Raw genomic sequence first — 17,593 nt, forward strand, 5'->3', positions numbered from 1 at the left:
CAATTTTTGGACGGTTCTCAATACTATTAGAGGCCTCTGGCAGTTCCAAAATTGTTCTAGAGGCCTCTGGCACTTCAAAAATGGTTCTAGAGGCTTCTGGCAATTTTGGGATGGTTCTCAACAGTATTAGAGGCCTCTGGCAGTTCCAAAATTGTTCTAGAGGCTTCTGGCAGTTTTAAAAATGTATTTTAAGTTTTAAGACACTTGTAGAAACTTTTGGCAATTTTTGGAAGATTCCTAATAGTATTTAGAGGTATCTGACACTTAAAAAATGATACTAGAGGCTTCTGGCAATTTTTGAACGGTTCTCAATACTATTAGACCCCTCTGGCACTTCAAAAATGGTTCTAGAGGCTTCTGGCAATTTTTGGATGGTTCTCAACAGTATTAGAGGCCTCTGGCAGTTCGAAAATTGTTCTAGAAGCTTCTGACTTTACTTTCTGATTTTACAAACTTTATGGACACTTGACTCTATACAGTTTGCCTGGTGATTTTCCTGTTGTACGGTTTAGGCAACCAGGCATACAATCAAATAAGGTACAATTGACTCTGTACAGTTTGCCCTAGGCAACCAGGCATACAAAGCTATAGGTGTGTCTCCCACTGTTTCCTCTACAGGCACTGTTGGGACTGTAATAAATTTTAGTTTCAAATTTGGTTTTAATTTTAATTTATTCTTGCTGCCTATCTAAAGCTTATCTACTTGTTTACCCTGGGATTTAAAGCAAATATTTAATGAAGGGAAATCCACCTGTTTGGTAACGCACGTTTTTCGAAAATACCTTTTAAACAGGATTAACAATACAAAGTTGCAAAGTAATATTAATGCTGCCAGTGTTGCCGCATCGTGAGTGTAAAAACATTGACAAGCCTTCACTAATAATTAGTTTAAACGTTCCTGTTTGTAGTTTTAAACCAGTTTTTTTTGATTGGTGCCAGTTAATAACGTAAAACTGTGTGTACCTAATCGTTGAAGCTGAAGCAATTAAGTTTGGCATGATTTGCAGGTTTCGTGACCTTATTAACGATTAGGCTATTATCGTATAGGGGGCGCTGTTAAAGTGGCATATTTTGACGTCTTTTGTTATTAGAACAGTGTTGCCAAACCCGTGGAAAATAAATTAATCAATATTTAAACTGAATTAAACAAAATTCAGATGCAAACAAAGTTTGGCCTTCCGGAGTGGAATTTAATTATTATTAAAACGAGCTCGTTGAATTAAGTTTTGGATTATAATCAGCTTTTGTTATGCATTGAAATTCTGTTCTAAAGTTTAGTGGTAACACGGAGCGAGCAGAGCGTTTTTGACGTCACGATGACGTAATTTGGCAAAACCACAACTGTCAAATTACGTCATTGTGACGTCAAAAACGGTGGGGGGTGGAGTATAAATACGTTTGACAGTCTCCGGTTAAATTCAGTTGTTCTGTTGTGTTAATATTGTGTTTTTGTTTCAGACAATGCTGACTTTTGGTATTTTGACCGGTAAGTCGACTCTAATCAAAATAAACTGTTTAAGAAAAGTATTTTTATGTCGTTTAAACGTCAAATTGTTTGACAGAACTTTAACTTTCTTTTGTTTTCTTTGAAATTTTTTGAAAAATTCCCAAATAACCGAGATACCGGCCCTGGAAGGTTTCGACTGCTGTCAAACTTTGACAGATCATAACTCGGTTACTATGACAGTTAGGCGAGTCGTTTAAACGTCAAAATGTTTGACAGGATCTTGGCTTTATTTTGTTTTCTTAGAAATTTTTTGAAAAATTCCCAAATAACCGAGATACCGGCCCTGGAAGGTTTTGACTGCTGTCAAACTTTGACAGATCATAACTCGGTTACTATGACAGTTACGCGAGTCGTTTAAACGTCAAAATGTTTGACAGAACCTTAACTTTCTTTTGTTTTCTTAGAATTTTTTTGAAAAACTCCCAAATAACTGAGATACCGGCCCTGGAAGGTTTTGACTGCTGTCAAACTTTGTCAGCCCTTAACTCGGTTACTGTGACAGTTAGGCGAGTCGTTTAAACGTCAAAATGTTTGACAGGATCTTGGCTTTATTTTGTTTTCTTAGTAATTTTTTTAAAAATTCCCAAATAACCGAGATACCGGCCCTGGAAGGTTTCGACTGCTGTCAAACTTTGACAGATCATAACTCGGTTACTATGACAGTTAGGCGAGTCGTTTAAACGTCAAAATGTTTGACAGGATCTTGGCTTTCTTTTGTTTTCTTAGAATTTTTTTGAAAAACTCCCAAATAACTGAGATACCGGCCCTGGAAGGTTTTGACTGCTGTCAAACTTTGACAGATCATAACTCGGTCACTATGACAGTTAGGCGGGTCGTTTAAACGTCAAAATGTTTGACAGGATCTTGGCTTTATTTTGTTTTCTTAGAATTTTTTTGAAAAATTCCCAAATAACTGAGATACCGGCCCTGGAAGGTTTTGACTGCTGTCAAACTTTGACAGATCATAACTCGGTCACTATGACAGTTAGGCGGGTCGTTTAAACGTCAAAATGTTTGACAGGATCTTGGCTTTATTTTGTTTTCTTAGAATTTTTTTGAAAAACTCCCAAATAACTGAGATACCGGCCCTGGAAGGTTTTGACTGCTGTCAAACTTTAACAGATCATAAGTCGGTTACTATGACAGTTAGGCGAGTCGTTTAAACGTCAAAATGTTTGACAGGATCTTGGCTTTATTTTGTTTTGCATTTTGAGTGTATTTTCGATATTCCAGTGAGTACCACGTGTTCGGAATATCCGGAAATGGATTCGGCAGGACCGAAACTGGAAGAAACGATCAAAACTGCTTTCCCCCAAAGTCAAGTCGCTTTTCGGAGAATTGTGCCCGACGATTTGCGGCAGATTAGCGACGTTTTGGACGAGGTGGCCTCTGCTGGGTCGTGTGACGTGCTGATCACCGTGGGCGGTACCGGTTTTGCCTCTAGTGACGTCACTCCCGAGGCCACTAGACGCGTCATCGACAAGGAAGCGCCCGGATTGGCTTACGCACTGATTAGCAAAAGTTTGGGTACGTCACTGGTGTTAATACCAATTAGGGAGTTATCGCATGGGGAACGCCAACTTTGTTATCTTAACTTTGACAGCTCGTAAATCCGCCATTTTGACAGTTACAAAGGTCTAGTTTTGACCACTGTGTAGCCCGTCAAATTCTCTTTAAATACCTTAAAAGAGAGTTATCGCAAACATTAATAATTAGGGAGTTAACGCATGAAAAACGTTAAATTGCTGTCATAACAGCGTGTAGTTTTACCGAAAATTTCATTTGAAAAGAAAGAAAAGGTTCATTCCTGATCCGGATATGTGTTAGACAGAGCAAGCTATAGTTTCTAGTAAAGTAGGCGGTGGTTTGTATCAGAATTGCGTTCAGTCACCGCCTACTATGCTAGAAAGTGTAGAAGGTGCTTGTCAAAAATTCCAATATGGCGGTGACAGTTTGCGTTTGTTTGTATTGTGGAAATTGAGTTTTTTGAGGTTTAGATGCATTTTTACGGTTTAAAATCAAAACTTGAGGTTATTTGCGTGAGTTATATGATTTTTCACTCACAACTTGCAATCAACTGTTTATTTACAGCCTTAACCGATATGGCCATGTTATCCCGGTCGGTTTGTGGAATAAAACAAAAAACGATCATCCTGAATTTTCCTGGAAGCGCCAAGGCGGCCCTGGAATGTTTCGGGTTCGTTCGAAACGCCCTACCGCACGCCGTGGCCCTCGTAAGGGATGACCGGGCTTCGATCGCTACAGATCATGCAGTTTTACAGCACCGGTCCAGAAGCAAGGTGAGTTATCTTGTGTTTGATAGCTATTAAAGTAATTTACGATTCTAAGCAGTTGAAATTTGGAAAAAGTTGAATTTTGTGTAAAAAAAAAGAAATCTTGACAAATGGTGAATGAACCAAACATTTCGAAAAACAGAGCGCTGTACATTAGGGGTAGCGACTTTGAGTGAACGCGAACAGATGGCGCCACTCACGGAAAACTGGGGGCGATATGCCTTGCAAGCATCATTCACCATGTGTCAAGATTTCCGTATTATACATAAAATTCAACTTTTTTTTAAACAAACTGTCAAATGACAAGTTTTTACCAAAAGTGTCAAATAAGCGAGTTGGTCCACGTGGAAGCTTTCGAAAAAACACTCGATTGTGTCAAATTGGAAATTCGGTTACTTTAACAGTTCGTAACTCGGTTATTTTGACATTTACATCAAAATGTCACATAACTGAATTTGTAGCCCAGAGTGTCCTCTACAAACTGTCAGATGACAGATTTTTACCAAAAGTGACAAATAAGCGAGTTGGTCCACGTGGAAGCTTTCAAAAAAACACTTGATTGTGTCAAATTGGAAATTCGGTTACTTTGACAGTCCGTAACTCGGGTATTTTGACATTTACATCAAAATGTCACATAACTGAATTTGTAGCCCAGAGTGGCGTCTACAAACTGTCAGATGACAGATTTTTACCAAAAGTGACAAATAAGCGAGTTGGTCCAAGTGGAAGTTTTCAAAAAAACACTTGATTGCGCAAAATTGGAAATTCTGTTACTTTGACAGACCGCAACTCGGTTATTTCGACAGGTACGTCAAAATGTTATATAACTGAAGTTGAATTTTTTGTAAAAAAAAAAAGAAATCTTGACAAATGGTGAATGAACCGAATAAAAATTTAGAAAAACAGAGCGCTGTACATTAGGGGGAGCAACTTTGAGTGAACGCGAACAGATGGCGCCACTCACGCAATACTGGGCGACATGCCTTGCAAGTATCATTCACCACGTGTCAAGATTTCCGTATTATACATAAAATTCAACTTTTTTTTAAACAAACTGTCAAATGACAGATTTTTACCAAAAGTGTCAAATAAGCGAGTTGGTCCACGTAGAAGCTCTCAAAAAAACACTCGATTGTGTCAAATTGGAAATTCTGTTACTTTGACAGTCCGTAACTCAGTTAAAAAGGTCACGTGACTGTTGTAGATGTCAAAGTATTATTTGAACAGTCACCCGACTCCTTATAACGTGCAAATGGTCACGTGACGCATTTTAAAGGTCACGTGACTCTTTTTACACTCTAAAGCTTATTGTCAGGTTAAAATTGCGGCCGGAACGTCCAGACTCAGACAGTCCCCTTATCCGATGTTGGAGGTTTCGGAAGCGCTAACAATAATCCTGGATTGCGTGGCAATACGCCAGGAAACCGAAACAATCCCCATCGAGGACGCTCTTTCCAGGGTTCTGGCCGAAGAAATCAAGGCACCTCGACCTGTCCCATCTTTCAGGGCTTCGATCAAGGACGGCTACGCCGTCCGATCTGCGGACGGACCTGGAGAACGTTCGGTCAGAGCGGTGGCGTCTGCGGGGGGTCCGGTTGACGTTCCAGGTTTGTAATTGCAGCGGAATGGCGGTTTGGTTGATTGTCACTCGCACGTGACGTCACAGATTTGCAGCCCGGTCACGCGGTGAGAATTTCTACTGGAGCGGTGGTGCCATCTGGCGCGGACGCCGTAGTTCAAGTGGAGGACACCCGACTGGTTAAAGCGTCCGCAAATGGTCAAGAAGAGGAGGTGGTTTTTATTTCTAAAGACCCCAAACCTGGACAGGACATTAGGTTTGTTTTTTTTTTTTGTTTTTTTTTATTAAAAAAGTAGGAATGCCATAACTCTAACTTATTAGTATTTTGAAAGCTTCCACGTGGAATAACTCGCTTATTTGACACTTTTGGTAAAAATCCGTCATTTGACAGTTTGTAGAGGACACTCTGGGCTACAAATTCAGTTATATGACTTTTTGACGTACCTGTCAAAATAACCGAGCTACGGTCTGTCACAGTAACCGAATTTCCAATTTGACACAATCAAGTGTTTTTTGAAAGCTTCCACGTAGACCAACTTGCTTATTTGACATTTTTGGTAAAAACCTGTCATTTGACAGTTTGTTTAAAAAAAGTTGAATTTTATGTATAATACGGAAATCTTGACACATGGTGAATGATAGTTGCAGGGCATGTCGCCCACAGTTTTGCGTGAGTGGCGCCATCTGTTCGTGTTCACTCAAAATTGCTACCCCTAATGTACAGCGCTCTGTTTTTCGTAATTTTATTCGGTTCATTCACCATTTGTCAAGATTTCCTTTTTTATACACAAAATTAAACTTCAGTTATATAACATTTTGACGTACCTGTCAAAATAACCGAGTTGCGGTCTGTCAAAGTAACAGAATTTCCAATTTGACAATCAAATGTTTTTTTTTTGAAAGCTTCCACGTGGACCAACTCGCTTATTTGACACTTTTGGTAAAAATCCGTCATCTGACAGTTTGTAGAGGACACTCTGGGCTACAAATTCAGTTATATGACTTTTTGACGTACCTGTCAAAATAACCGAGCTACGGTCTGTCACAGTAACCGAATTTCCAATTTGACACAATCAAGTGTTTTTTGAAAGCTTCCACGTAGACCAACTTGCTTATTTGACATTTTTGGTAAAAACCTGTCATTTGACAGTTTGTTTAAAAAAAGTTGAATTTTATGTATAATACGGAAATCTTGACACATGGTGAATGATACATGCAAGGCATGTCGCCCAGTATTGCGCGAGTGGCGCCATCTGTTAGCGTTCACTCAAAGTTGCTACCCCGAATGTACAGCGCTCTGTTTTTCGTGTAATTTTTATTCGTTTCATTCACCATTTGTCAAGATTTCCTTTTTTTACACAAAACTCAACTTTCTCTAAATTTTAGTTGCTTAAATCATAAATTACTTTAATAACTATCATTCTAAGCACTAATAAACGAATTTGGAAAGAAAAAAAAATGTTTTTTACTGAATATATTAGGGAAGTGGGGAGTGACATCGCAGCTGACACTACCGTACTAAACAGGCACACTCTGATTACTCCAGCCTGTATGGGAGTTTTGGCCATGCTGGGAATCCCTCGAGTTAAAGTGACCAAGTAGGTGATACCTTACGGTGGAGCAGTCTCTCAATAATTGAGTCAACCTTAGGAGGCCAAGTATAGGGATAATTTCAACCGGAAACGAGCTGGTCGACTGCAAAGAGCCTTTAGGGAAAGGCCTCGTATACGACAGCAACAAAATCACTTTGTTAGCCCTTTTAAACGCGCACGGTTATAAGGCGCAGGCGTGCGGCATAGCCAGAGACAAGTAAGCGGTTGATGTACATTTTATAACGTATAGTTGGCTGTGGTTCTCGGTTTGGATTGACAGCCGTTTTTTGTGACAGTTGCCATCCATAGGCGACCTGATTTATCGATTTGAGCGTTTTCAGTCCAGACAGTGTCAAAACCACTTTAGAGGAAGCTTTTGAAGGGAACGACGTCATAATTTCCTCTGGGGGAGTGTCAATGGGGGAGTACGATCTGCTCAAACAAGTTTTGCTGGAAGACTTTCAAGCTCAAATACTGGTGGGTCGTCTTAATATGAAACCAGGGTGATTAAGCCTCAATTATGACCAGCTGACCTAATATCACTTAAGTGACATTTAGGAAGCCTACGGTGTTTTCCACATTGACGTACAAGGGGAAATCTAAAGCCATTTTTGCCCTTCCGGGTAATCCAGTCTCCTGTTGCGTCACCACCATTTTACTGGTCATTCCCGCTCTTAAACGCATGGAACAGGACCGGACTTTCCACTACTGGCCCACTGTTTCCGCGATTTTGGTGCGTGTTTTTTGTTTTTTACCAGAACGCGAAAGAATATTGGTTTGTTGCAGGATCATGACGTCACCAATAACGATCAACGACCCGAATACGTGCGGGTCAAAGTTAGCCAGGAGTTAAGGGCCAGTTCGACGGGCAATCAAATTAGTAGCCGTTTGAACAGTTTGGTGCACGCCAACGGGCTGCTGCTCGTATCCGGACAAACTGAGTTGAAACAGGGTCAAGCTAGGCCAGTGCTTTTGTTTGGGCCTTTAATAACTTTAGGATGATTTTTGTAAAAAGTGGGATAATACAGAAATCTTGACAAATGGTGAATGAGTTTTTTTACAGTTTCCTTTAAGTTGTAGTCGCCATCTGTTCTCTAGCGGTAGTACTATATGTGACCGTATTTTTCATTACTAGTGGGGAACACAGTTTTTGGGGTAGAAAAACAACTTTTTGCTTATCTTAGACAGTTTTACTTCTAAAACAATCAGGAAAAAGGCAATTCCAAGCACAAGGAATTGACGAAATTATCCCGATCGTCGAAATGTCGGGCTTTGAGCAAAAACTCCCGGGCCATGTGATCGCCAGGAAAATCGTAACCGACAGCTCCCAGTTGAGATTTTTCCAGTAAATCGACGCCGGCCTCAAGATTCGCCCTGCGTCCCTCACTGTCCCACTCCAAAGGACCAAAATACTCGTACAGCCCCTTGAATTTGACAGGTTTCGAGCGTTTCTTCTTGACAATCTCTGGTTGCGCATCGCCTTGACCGCGATGCGGATCGTCTCGGGAGAAAACGTTCAGGATTTTGGCTAATAAGGTTGGAGGGGAACTGTCTGGGATGGTTTTAATCGACCTGGTTGTGCCTGGAAGTGATTCGTTAATACAAGAGTGAAGCCCAGAAGGGGGGAAATTACAAAAACTCCACTGTTTTGAGGGTGGACGTTGCAAAGTTTGTATCTTGTATTGAGGGATTTTGTCCAGCAATTTGGCTATCAAGTGACCTAAGTAAGGCATGTACGGAGGACTTTGGGAGTAGACGTAAAACGTTTTTTGGTACGAAGGCATTCTTGGGTCACGGTACAAACGGCAAAGGAACTCAAAAGCCCTACAATTTAAGTTTTGTTTGTAATTTTAAAATTTTTTAATTTAATTTTTTTTTTAATTTATTTTTTTTTTTAAAGGTTTTCAACTTACTCATATTTAGAAGAATGCTTTTTTCGTACATAGGCCCAGGTTTTGGCGAGTCTGTAAACGGAGGGACTCTGTAAACCCCCTAATACTGACCTGCACGAGTGGAAATTGCCCAATCTGTGACACTTATTGGCCACATTAATGAACCGGGCTATCAGTCTTGCCCTAACCTAACATTCCCTTCAGAAATTGCTGATTACCGCTTAAAGCAACTCACTCTTTCCGAATCGTTTCTCAAAATTTCGCTGGCGATCAAACAGTTAATTCTGAAGGAAAAGGCGATCATCGCGGCAACGTTGGGAGCGTTTTTGACGCTCCGTTGCCACGTCACGTGGCCCAACTCCCCTGACGTCACCTTCAAAAACAACTCCTTAAATTAGGTTTTGATTCGTGAATTTAGTAGAATGTTTGGTCATTTTCAAGAAAATTTAATCAAACGTGTGACACAAACCGGCAACGCTGCAAGCAAGTGACGTTTTCAATTTGACATCTGACATTCCCCATGACATAACCTTAATTATTGTTTGTTTATTTTTTTTGGCGTCCCCTGGGTTTAAGTGATGTTTGTGCTTTAAAACCAACGTTTTTCTGTTAAATTGTGTATAAAGTGGTTACTGTGGTGTGGTAATCGGTTGGACTGGCGTTTTTTAAAGCTGGTTACCAAAAAATTGCAGATTTTTCGTTGGATGCATGTGAGTAAATCAAACCAAGCTTTAATAGTGGGCTACACTGACTTATTTAAGTATTTAGGCAATTTAACTGTAAAGTTTACAGTTAAATTGCCCAAATCTAGCTTATAGTGCCCTTAAAAATGTCTGAGCAATCGGCCTTATGCCCAGGATGCGTATTCTTGAAACGAGGGAAGAGAGTTATCAAAAGAAAGGCCTATAGAATGTGACAGAAACCCGATATTGTCAGCTTTTTCTGTCACATTCTATCAACACTTCTCCTGAGATTTCCGTTCCCTGCTTTCAAGAATTAGGCCCCTCTGTTTGCTAGACGCCTTTGTTTAAGTAAAGTTGTGTCAAATTTAGTGCAAAATCTCACACTCAAAACCACACTCAGCCTTGTTTAGTTAGAAAAAAATAGGTTTTTTCAATTTTTTGGTACAGAGCGTCAAATCGAATGTAAATAACAGCGTCACGTGATCCTTAATCACTTGCTTGTGTTTAGGTCACGTGATTTACGGTGGTACACGCAAGTTGCTTGCTATTTTTAATTAACTTTAAAATTGCCTAAATGAGACCCTCGTCATCCCTCGCCTAAATTGCCTGAACCACTTGATTCGTGAATTTTGTAGTGTTTGGTCATTTTTAAGAAAATCAAATGTGTGACACAAACCGGCAACGCTGCAAGCAAGTGACGTTTTCAATTTGACATCTGACATTCCCCCATGACATAACCTTAATTATTGTTTGTTTATTTTTTTTGGCGTCCCCTGGGTTTAAGTGATGTTTGTGCTTTAAAACTAAGGTTTTTCTGTTAAATTGTGTATAAAGTGGTTACTGTGGTGCTAATTGGTTGGACTGGCGTTTTTTTAAGCTCGTTACCAAGAAATTGCAGATTTTTCGTTGGATGCATGTGAGTAAATCAAACCAAGCTTTAATACTGGGCTACACTGACTTATTTAAGTATTTAGGCAATTTAACTGTAAAGTTTACAGTTAAATTGCCCAAATCTAGCTTATAGTGCCCTTAAAAATGTCCGAGCAATCGGCCTTATGCCCAGAATGCGTATTCTTGAAACGAGGGAAGAGAGTTATCAAAAGAAAGGCCTATAGAATGTGACAGAGGCCCGATATTGTCAGCTTCTTCTGTCACATTCTATCAACACTTCTCCTGAGATTTTCGTTCCCTGCTTTCAAGAATTAGGCCCCTCTGTTTGCTAGACACCTTTGTTTAAGTAAACTTGTGACAAATTTAGTGCAAAATCTCACACTCAAAACCACACTCAGCCTTGTTTAATAAGAAAAAATTAGGTTTTTTCAATTTTTTGGTGCAGAGCGTCAAATCGAATGTAAATAAAAGCGTCACGTGATCCTTAATCACTTGCTTGTGTTTAGGTCACGTGATTTACGGTGGTACACGCAAGTTGCTTGCTATTTTTAATTAACTCTAAAATTGCCTAAATGAGACCCTCGTCATCCCTCGCCTAAATTGCCTGAACCACTTGATTCGTGAATTTAGTAGAGTGTTTGGTCATTTTTAAGAAAATCAAATGTGTGACACAAACCGGCAACGCTGCAAGCAAGTGTCGTTTTCAATTTGACATCTGACATTCCCCCATGACATAACCTTAATTATTGTTTGTTTACTTTTTTTGGCGTCCCCTGGGTTTAAGTGATGTTTGTGCTTTAAAACTAAGGTTTTTCTGTTAAATTGTGTCTGTAAAGTGGTTATTGTGGTGCTAATTGGTTGGACTGTCGTTTTTTTTAAGCTCGTTACCAAGAAATTGCAGATTTTTCGTTGGATGCATGTGAGTAAATCAAACCAAGCTTTAATAGTGGGCTACACTGACTTATTTAAGTATTTAGGCAATTTAACTGTAAAGTTTACAGTTAAATTGCCCAATTCTAGCTTATAGTGCCCTTAAAAATGTCCGAGCAATCGGCCTTATGCCCAGGATGCCTATTGAAACAAGGGAAGAGAGTTATCAAAAGAAAGGCCTATAGAATGTGACAGAGGCCCGATATTGTCAGCTTCTTCTGTCACATTCTATCAACACTTCTCCTGAGATTTCCGTTCCCTGCTTTCAAGAATTAGGCCCCTCTGTTTGCTAGACACCTTTGTTTAAGTAAACTTGTGACAAATTTAGTGCAAAATCTCACACTCAAAACCACACTCAGCCTTGTTTAGTTAGAAAAAAATAGGTTTTTTCAATTTTTTGGTGCAGAGCCTCAAATCGAATGTAAATAAAAGCGTCACGTGATCCTTAATCACTTGCTTGTGTTTAGGTCACGTGATTTACGGTGGTACACGCAAGTTGCTTGCTATTTTTAATTAACTTTAAAATTGCCTAAATGAGACCCTCGTCATCCCTCACCTAAATTGCCTGAACCACTTGATTTTCAAGAAAATTTAATCAAATGTGTGACACAAACCGGCAACGCTGCAAGCAAGTGACGTTTTCAATTTGACATCTGACATTCCCCCATGACATAACCTTAATTATTGTTTGTTTACTTTTTTTGGCGTCCCCTGGGTTTAAGTGATGTTTGTGCTTTAAAACTAAGGTTTTTCTGTTAAATTGTGTATAAAGTGGTTACTGTGGTGTGGTAATCGGTTGGACTGGCGTTTATTTTAAGCACGTTACCAAGAAATTGCAGATTTTTCGTTGGATGCATGTGAGTAAATCAAACCAAGCTTGTTTAAGTATTTAGGCAATTTAACTGTAAAGTTTACAGTTAAATTGCCCAAATCTAGCTTATAGTGCTCTTAAACCTTCAAAAACAACTCCCTATCCAGCATGGTGAGTTGATGGGCCAGAGTGGTAGAATCAAACTCCCATACGGTGATCCGAATATCGATCGTTAGCATTCGTTTCAGATACTGGAAAGCCGATTCTCCCGGTTGCTTTTCCTCCCCCAAAGCAATTTCCTGCTCCAATTTGACTCCCAGCATGCTGGCGAGAAAAGAGCGTTTTCTGCGTCTTTTCTCCTCCTCCACCTCCTCGTCAGAGTCGTTTCTCTGCTGACTGAACCGTTTCAAAAACCTTCTTCTACCTAAACAGGTCACTAATTCAAAAATTTATTCCAGGGCCAGTCAAAATGTTTTTTTCCCTACTTTTGTACTTTGAGCGCACTTCGTGCAATTTTCTGATTTTCTTCAAATGTTTTTGCAACTCTTTGTACGCCTCCTTGGCGGAAATCGGTCTGTACCAGTAGCCGGGGGTCCAGAAGAGCACGGCAGGCTTTTTTGGGGCGTTACTGCAACCCCCCAAACACTCAGCGCCCCCTTCACTCGTTTCAGGGAAACTCACGTGATGTTGTTCGTTTTGCTTCGGTTTTCGTCGTCGATCAGTACGGGACAGGACACGGTGGCCAGGAGTTGGCGCTTGGATACCGGCAGTCCAAAGTGTCCGGGGCTTAGATTGACGTGGGACAGGGCCCGTTTCAGGTGAAGGGAGGTTCGGTCGCCCTTGCTTACCGGCCAAGGCCCCAAACCGTACAAGAATAACGGTTGCGGAGCAAAACCGTATCTTCTACGATGTCTGGATCTATTTACATTTCAAATCCCCTAAACATCACGTGATGCACTGTCAAGTGACGTCACACAGCCCATTCTGACCTAACTGATTACGAATAGAGTCAAAAATTGCTTGAAAATCATTTGGACAGTTTAAAGAGCATATTGAAGGTTCTGGAATGCTTTAGAAGCATTTTGAAAGTCTTAGAAGGTTCTAGAATCTTTTTGGAAAGTTTCCAACTGTTTTAGAAGCATTTTGTACTTTCTGTAGCGTTTTGGAAGCTTCCAGACTACTTTAGGACCATTTTGAAGGTTCTGGAATGCTTTAGAGACATTTGGATATTCTTAGAAGGTTCTAGAATTTTTTTGGAAGCTTCTAGACTGTTTTTTCCTCGTTTGGAAGCTTCTAGATTGTTTTGGAAAGTTTCCGACTGTTTTAGAAGCATTTTGGACTTTCTGTAGTGTTTTGAAAGCTTCCTAGACTGCTTTAGGAGCATTTTGAAGGTTGTGGACTGCTTTAAAGCCATTTGGAACCTTGTAAACGGTTCTAGAAACTTTTGGAGGCTTTTAAACTGTTAATTAAATTTATGGGAATTTTTCCTGAAAATTTTCGGTATTTTTCCGGAAAATTCCAAAAAAAAATGTTCACTTGAAATTTCTTGACAATTCTAGTATTTAATTTTGCAAAAAACGAGAGTCAACTTTGACGCCCTCTAGCGGCTAAACGGGGCAACTAAGCCGTGCCCGCTCAACGTCACGTGATGGCCCCGTTTATTAGCTTTCTTTTGTTTTCCGGCGTGTTTATACAGGGTGTTTCAACTAAGCGAGTTATGGACGATTTTATGGAAAAGTGCACGGAATTTTAATCCAAATTAGGGATTTTTTGGGCCTACTATACTAACGGCGACCATTTTGGATTTTCCTTAATCAAAGTGATTTTTTGAACTAATTTGAACCTGGGGAATACAAATCTGACGTCCATTTTGCTCTAACTGGCACCGTTTCGGAGGTGGCCTTGAATTTATGTCAATTTTGACACTTTAGGGCGTGGCAGCCTTGCAAAATGACATTTTGACAAATGACACTTTACGTCACTTTTGTACTAGTTACCTGAAGGTATTTAAGCAGTTGAGGATAATTTTGAAAAAAAAAAATTTTTTGGAAAAAATCAGAAGGTACCACCCTTAAAAATTCTTGACAATTCTAGTTTTTTATTTTTCAAGGTCAAACGGTGCGTGGTACCAAAAAAGTGTATAGAAGGTAAAAGTTGCATCCCATAGAGCTGCTTTGGTGGTGAAAATTTCAGACCTCTAACCTGAAACGTTCCTGAGATATTGAGCAAAAACTGCCAAAAACGACAGTCAACTTTGACGCCCTCTAGCGGCTAAACGGAGCAACTTATCCGTGTCCGCTCAACGTCACGTGATAGCCACGTTCATTAGCTTTCTTTTGTTTTCCGGTGTGTTTATACAGGGTGTTTGAAATAAGCGAGTTATGGACGATTTTCTTGAAAAGTGCACGGAATTTCAATCTAAATTGGGAATTTTTTGGCCCTACTATACTAACGGCGACCATTTTGGATTTTCCTTAATCAAAGTGATTTTTTAACTAATTTGAACCTGAGGAACACAAATCTGACGTCCATTTTGAGCTAACTGGCACCGTTTCGAAGATGGCCTTGAAATTATGTCAATTTTGACACTTCACCCTTGCAAAATGACATTTTGACAAATGACACTTTAAGTCACTTTTGTACTATTTACCTGAAGGTATTTAAGCAGTTGAAATTAATTTTGAAAAAAAAAAAAATTCTGAAAAAAATCAGAAGGTACCACCCTTAAAAATTCTTGACAATTCCAGTTTTTTATTTTTCAAGGTCAAACGGTGCGTGGTACCAAAAAAGTGTATAGAAGGTAAAAGTTGCATCCCATCGAGGTGCATTTTGTGGTGAAAATTTCAGACCTCTAACCTGAAACGTTCCTGAGATATTGAGCAAAAACTGCCAAAAACGACAGTCAACTTTGACGCCCTCTAGCGGCTAAACGGGGCAACTTAGCCGTGCCCGCTCAACGTCACGTGATAGCCCCGTTCATTAGCTTTCTTTTGTTTTCCGGTGTGTTTATACAGGGTGTTTGAAATAAGCGAGTTATGGACAATTTTCTGGGAAAGTGCACCAAAATTTCGCTCAAATTGGAAATTTCTGCTTTCGAGGAGGGTGGTCAAAGTAGGCTGTAGGAGCAAAAACAATTGAATAGCGATACAAACATTTTACATCAAGTAGGCCTAGAATTTGACGTAGATTCCAAAAATCGAATAAAAAATTATAAGTTTGGTTTGTTGCTCAAATTTGGGACACCCTGTATACTGAGGAGTATTTTTATGGATGTTAAAAATTCATTGAATCACCCTGTAAACTACTCCATTGTATTGTCAATAACTCGGTTATTTTGACAGTTACAGGGTGGTTCAATATACCAATTTATAGCCCTTGAAGTTGTCTTTTGAACACCCTGTATACCATATAGAGCAGAAATGTCACGCTACCGAAAGATTAAAGCTTTTAGACCGGGAATATAATGTCCAAAGAAGGGATAAATTTAAATATTTTTTTGAAAAATTTGTTTTATTTTGAAAAGTGTTGAGGTTAGGTATAAACAACATTTTTCAGAAAGTTTCCGGAAAAAATTGGAAAATCTGAAAAATCCTCTCTCAGAAGCCTTCAATATCTCAATAGAGCAATTGCAATTGTAAATTAACCGATACAAAATGAAACCAAACCAAAAATAGTAGCAATTAAGCACAAAAAATCTAAATTAACAACAGAAAAAAATAAATATCAAAGTTTCTAGAAATCCGAACTCTAATTGTGTATTATTTATATAGAGTGCCTTGGATTTTGATTAAATCAGAGTGAGCTGCGCTTTGTCAGGTGATTGATCATTTTGCTGCAAATGACAAATCACGTGGTCTAACAACATTTTTGTAGTTTCGATGTCAAACATATAGAACGCGAGATTTTGATGTCACGATGACGTAACTAAGATTCTGTTAAATTACGTCATCGTGACGTCAAACTTGTACGTACTTGCGTTGTTTCTTCAAACAGCTCATTCCGTAATACTCCCACATGACCACAGCAGTTTCGGCCAAATCTTCAAAGTCCATAGAGTGCCAATTGATCGTCGTAGATGCTTCACCGCTGTCCAAACATGTGGAACTCTGTCTGGGTACTGCGTAATCGTCAAAAGTCAAATAAAGCCCGGCGTGGCAGCCCTCCAACACTCCAGACCCGAACCGGTTCACTTGAATACTGTCACCCACTGTCAGTTGTCTTTGATCGGCTAAAGTGGGGTGTTCTTGGCGTTTTCTGCATTGTTTACAGTTAATTTAGGGTAGTAAACGCAAGGAAAGGGTTACTTTAAGAGTTTTTGTTTGGGTTTCACAAACTGGTTTAGTTGGGGGAAGTTTACGTTTGGTGTATAGTCTAGAGGGGGTTGCTGGAAGTCCTGTCCAAGGTAAATGTACTTGTCCATCCATTTACTGACCAGACTCTACTATATGTACTTTTGAAGGAGGAAATTTTAAAAGTTGATTAAGGTTAACCTGAGTGGGGGATTTGTGGATCAAACTGGAATCAATTTGGAAGTTTGAAGGTCCAAATTTGCACCACAACTGGCGGATGCCATTTAAAGTGACCACCCGTTTATCAATTAGGTATAAGCTGCTTCCGGTTGTTGAGGTGGCTACCGAAGTTTCCGACCTGGACGTGCCCGAATTGTCGGGACACAAAAACTTGACTTTCTCGCACCACAAGTTCCAGAACATCTGCAGGCCAAACGGTTTTGTGTGTAAAAACTTACGGTGACAGAAAGGCACTAACGCCGCGTTTCTCGAACCCTCCAAGTTCAAAGTAGAGCACTCGGTTGTTGCAAAAACGGGCTTTGAGCGCTTGCCTCTTCCGCTTCCGGTACACGCTCAAATTGACGCACTCGACCGGATAGATTGCGATCAGTTCGAAAGTTTCAATTTCCGGATCGACCAGCGGATTGTAAAGCACATTTTCCAAGGAAATCGCGGGCAAAACGTCGGCGGCTAGAATCAGTTTCGATGGGGTCAAACCTGTTAATTGACTTTGACTTAGACTGGTGGCCGTTTTAGAATTGCTAGCAAAACAGACCTAGATGCACTTGCCTCAATCCCCGGCCGTCTTTTGTGGTTTGGGCGAAAGGGCTTTCGATCAACACCAGGTCCTCGAAATCGCAGTATTCGGAAAAAAGCAATTTTTGTACCCTGTTTAGGGACATTTCCACTCCGCTAATTTCCCTACGACCATTTAGTTTACCGATTAAAGTGAGTGGGAATTTCAATGGAAACAAACAAAAATCCTAAAAGGACATAACCTGTCAGTTTTGACGTTCCACCTTGTCACCCAAAGAAGCCCGAGTAAAAAAAACAGATGACAGTGTTTTTTTTTTTTTAACCAATCGCAATCTCATGACGGCAGATTGGAATTTACGCGGTTGCCAG

General features: G+C 39.9%; 2 protein-coding genes and 1 long non-coding RNA gene across 13 annotated transcripts in view; 2 read left to right on the top strand and 1 right to left on the bottom strand.

The window, feature by feature from the left end:
- The window catches only part of cin (Molybdenum cofactor synthesis protein cinnamon), a 28,979-nt gene extending 20,963 nt beyond the window's left edge, over positions 1-8,016 (top strand). For 5 of the 9 annotated variants that reach the window (XM_081990410.1, XM_081990409.1, XM_081990408.1 and 2 more), the window contains 10 exons: positions 1,459-1,486; positions 2,741-3,034; positions 3,599-3,807; positions 5,117-5,408; positions 5,468-5,636; positions 6,862-6,978; positions 7,031-7,189; positions 7,314-7,475; positions 7,531-7,705; positions 7,759-8,016. In XM_081990410.1, the coding sequence (XP_081846536.1) occupies positions 1,462-1,486; positions 2,741-3,034; positions 3,599-3,807; positions 5,117-5,408; positions 5,468-5,636; positions 6,862-6,978; positions 7,031-7,189; positions 7,314-7,475; positions 7,531-7,705; positions 7,759-7,974 (1,818 nt within the window). In that variant the 5' untranslated portion in view covers positions 1,459-1,461 and the 3' untranslated portion in view covers positions 7,975-8,016. The remainder of the gene's footprint in view (positions 1-1,458; positions 1,487-2,740; positions 3,035-3,598; positions 3,808-5,116; positions 5,409-5,467; positions 5,637-6,861; positions 6,979-7,030; positions 7,190-7,313; positions 7,476-7,530; positions 7,706-7,758) is intronic. The other 4 variants (XM_081990415.1, XM_081990414.1, XM_081990413.1 and 1 more) reach the window with 1 other exon arrangement.
- A 124-nt stretch (positions 8,017-8,140) lies between these two features.
- LOC145736143 (uncharacterized) lies at positions 8,141-17,378 on the bottom strand. Of its 3 annotated transcripts, XM_081990397.1 has the most exons (12): positions 17,244-17,378; positions 16,947-17,185; positions 16,670-16,891; positions 16,484-16,617; positions 16,152-16,433; positions 12,861-13,097; positions 12,665-12,807; positions 12,323-12,615; positions 9,100-9,237; positions 8,886-9,052; positions 8,606-8,796; positions 8,141-8,554 (listed from the first exon to the last, which is right to left on the bottom strand). In XM_081990397.1, the coding sequence occupies exons 1-12, from the start codon at positions 17,368-17,370 to the stop codon at positions 8,178-8,180; spliced, it is 2,550 nt and encodes an 849-aa protein (XP_081846523.1). In that variant the 5' UTR covers positions 17,371-17,378; the 3' UTR covers positions 8,141-8,177. The 3 variants fall into 3 exon arrangements, with proteins under 3 accessions (XP_081846523.1, XP_081846522.1, XP_081846521.1); XM_081990396.1 differs by having other exon boundaries at positions 8,141-8,796; positions 12,323-12,603; XM_081990395.1 differs by having other exon boundaries at positions 8,141-8,796.
- LOC145736158 (uncharacterized) lies at positions 10,470-16,482 on the top strand. The gene is made up of 2 exons (XR_014179840.1): positions 10,470-11,357; positions 16,173-16,482. It is a non-coding gene; the product is annotated as an uncharacterized LOC145736158 (long non-coding RNA).
- Positions 17,379-17,593: the final 215 nt, after the last annotated feature.

The sequence above is a fragment of the Ips typographus genome, linkage group LG12 (assembly GCF_016097725.1).
Source record: "Ips typographus isolate SLU linkage group LG12, UJ_Ityp_2.0, whole genome shotgun sequence".
NCBI lineage: Eukaryota > Metazoa > Arthropoda > Insecta > Coleoptera > Curculionidae > Ips > Ips typographus.

What these genes read in the sequence shown, in the direction of transcription:
- LOC145736143 (XM_081990395.1), bottom strand. Translation starts at nt 17,370, where the DNA reads ATGTCCCTAAACAGGGTACAAAAATTGCTTTTTTCCGAATACTGCGAT. An exon ending in ATTGAGGCAAGTGCATCTAG is followed by an intron (nt 17,186 to 17,243) that starts GTCTGTTTTGCT and finishes GTCAATTAACAG; the next exon opens with GTTTGACCCCATCGAAACTG. An exon ending in TGAGAAACGATTCGGAAAGA is followed by an intron (nt 9,053 to 9,099) that starts GTGAGTTGCTTT and finishes AGGGAATGTTAG; the next exon opens with GTTAGGGCAAGACTGATAGC.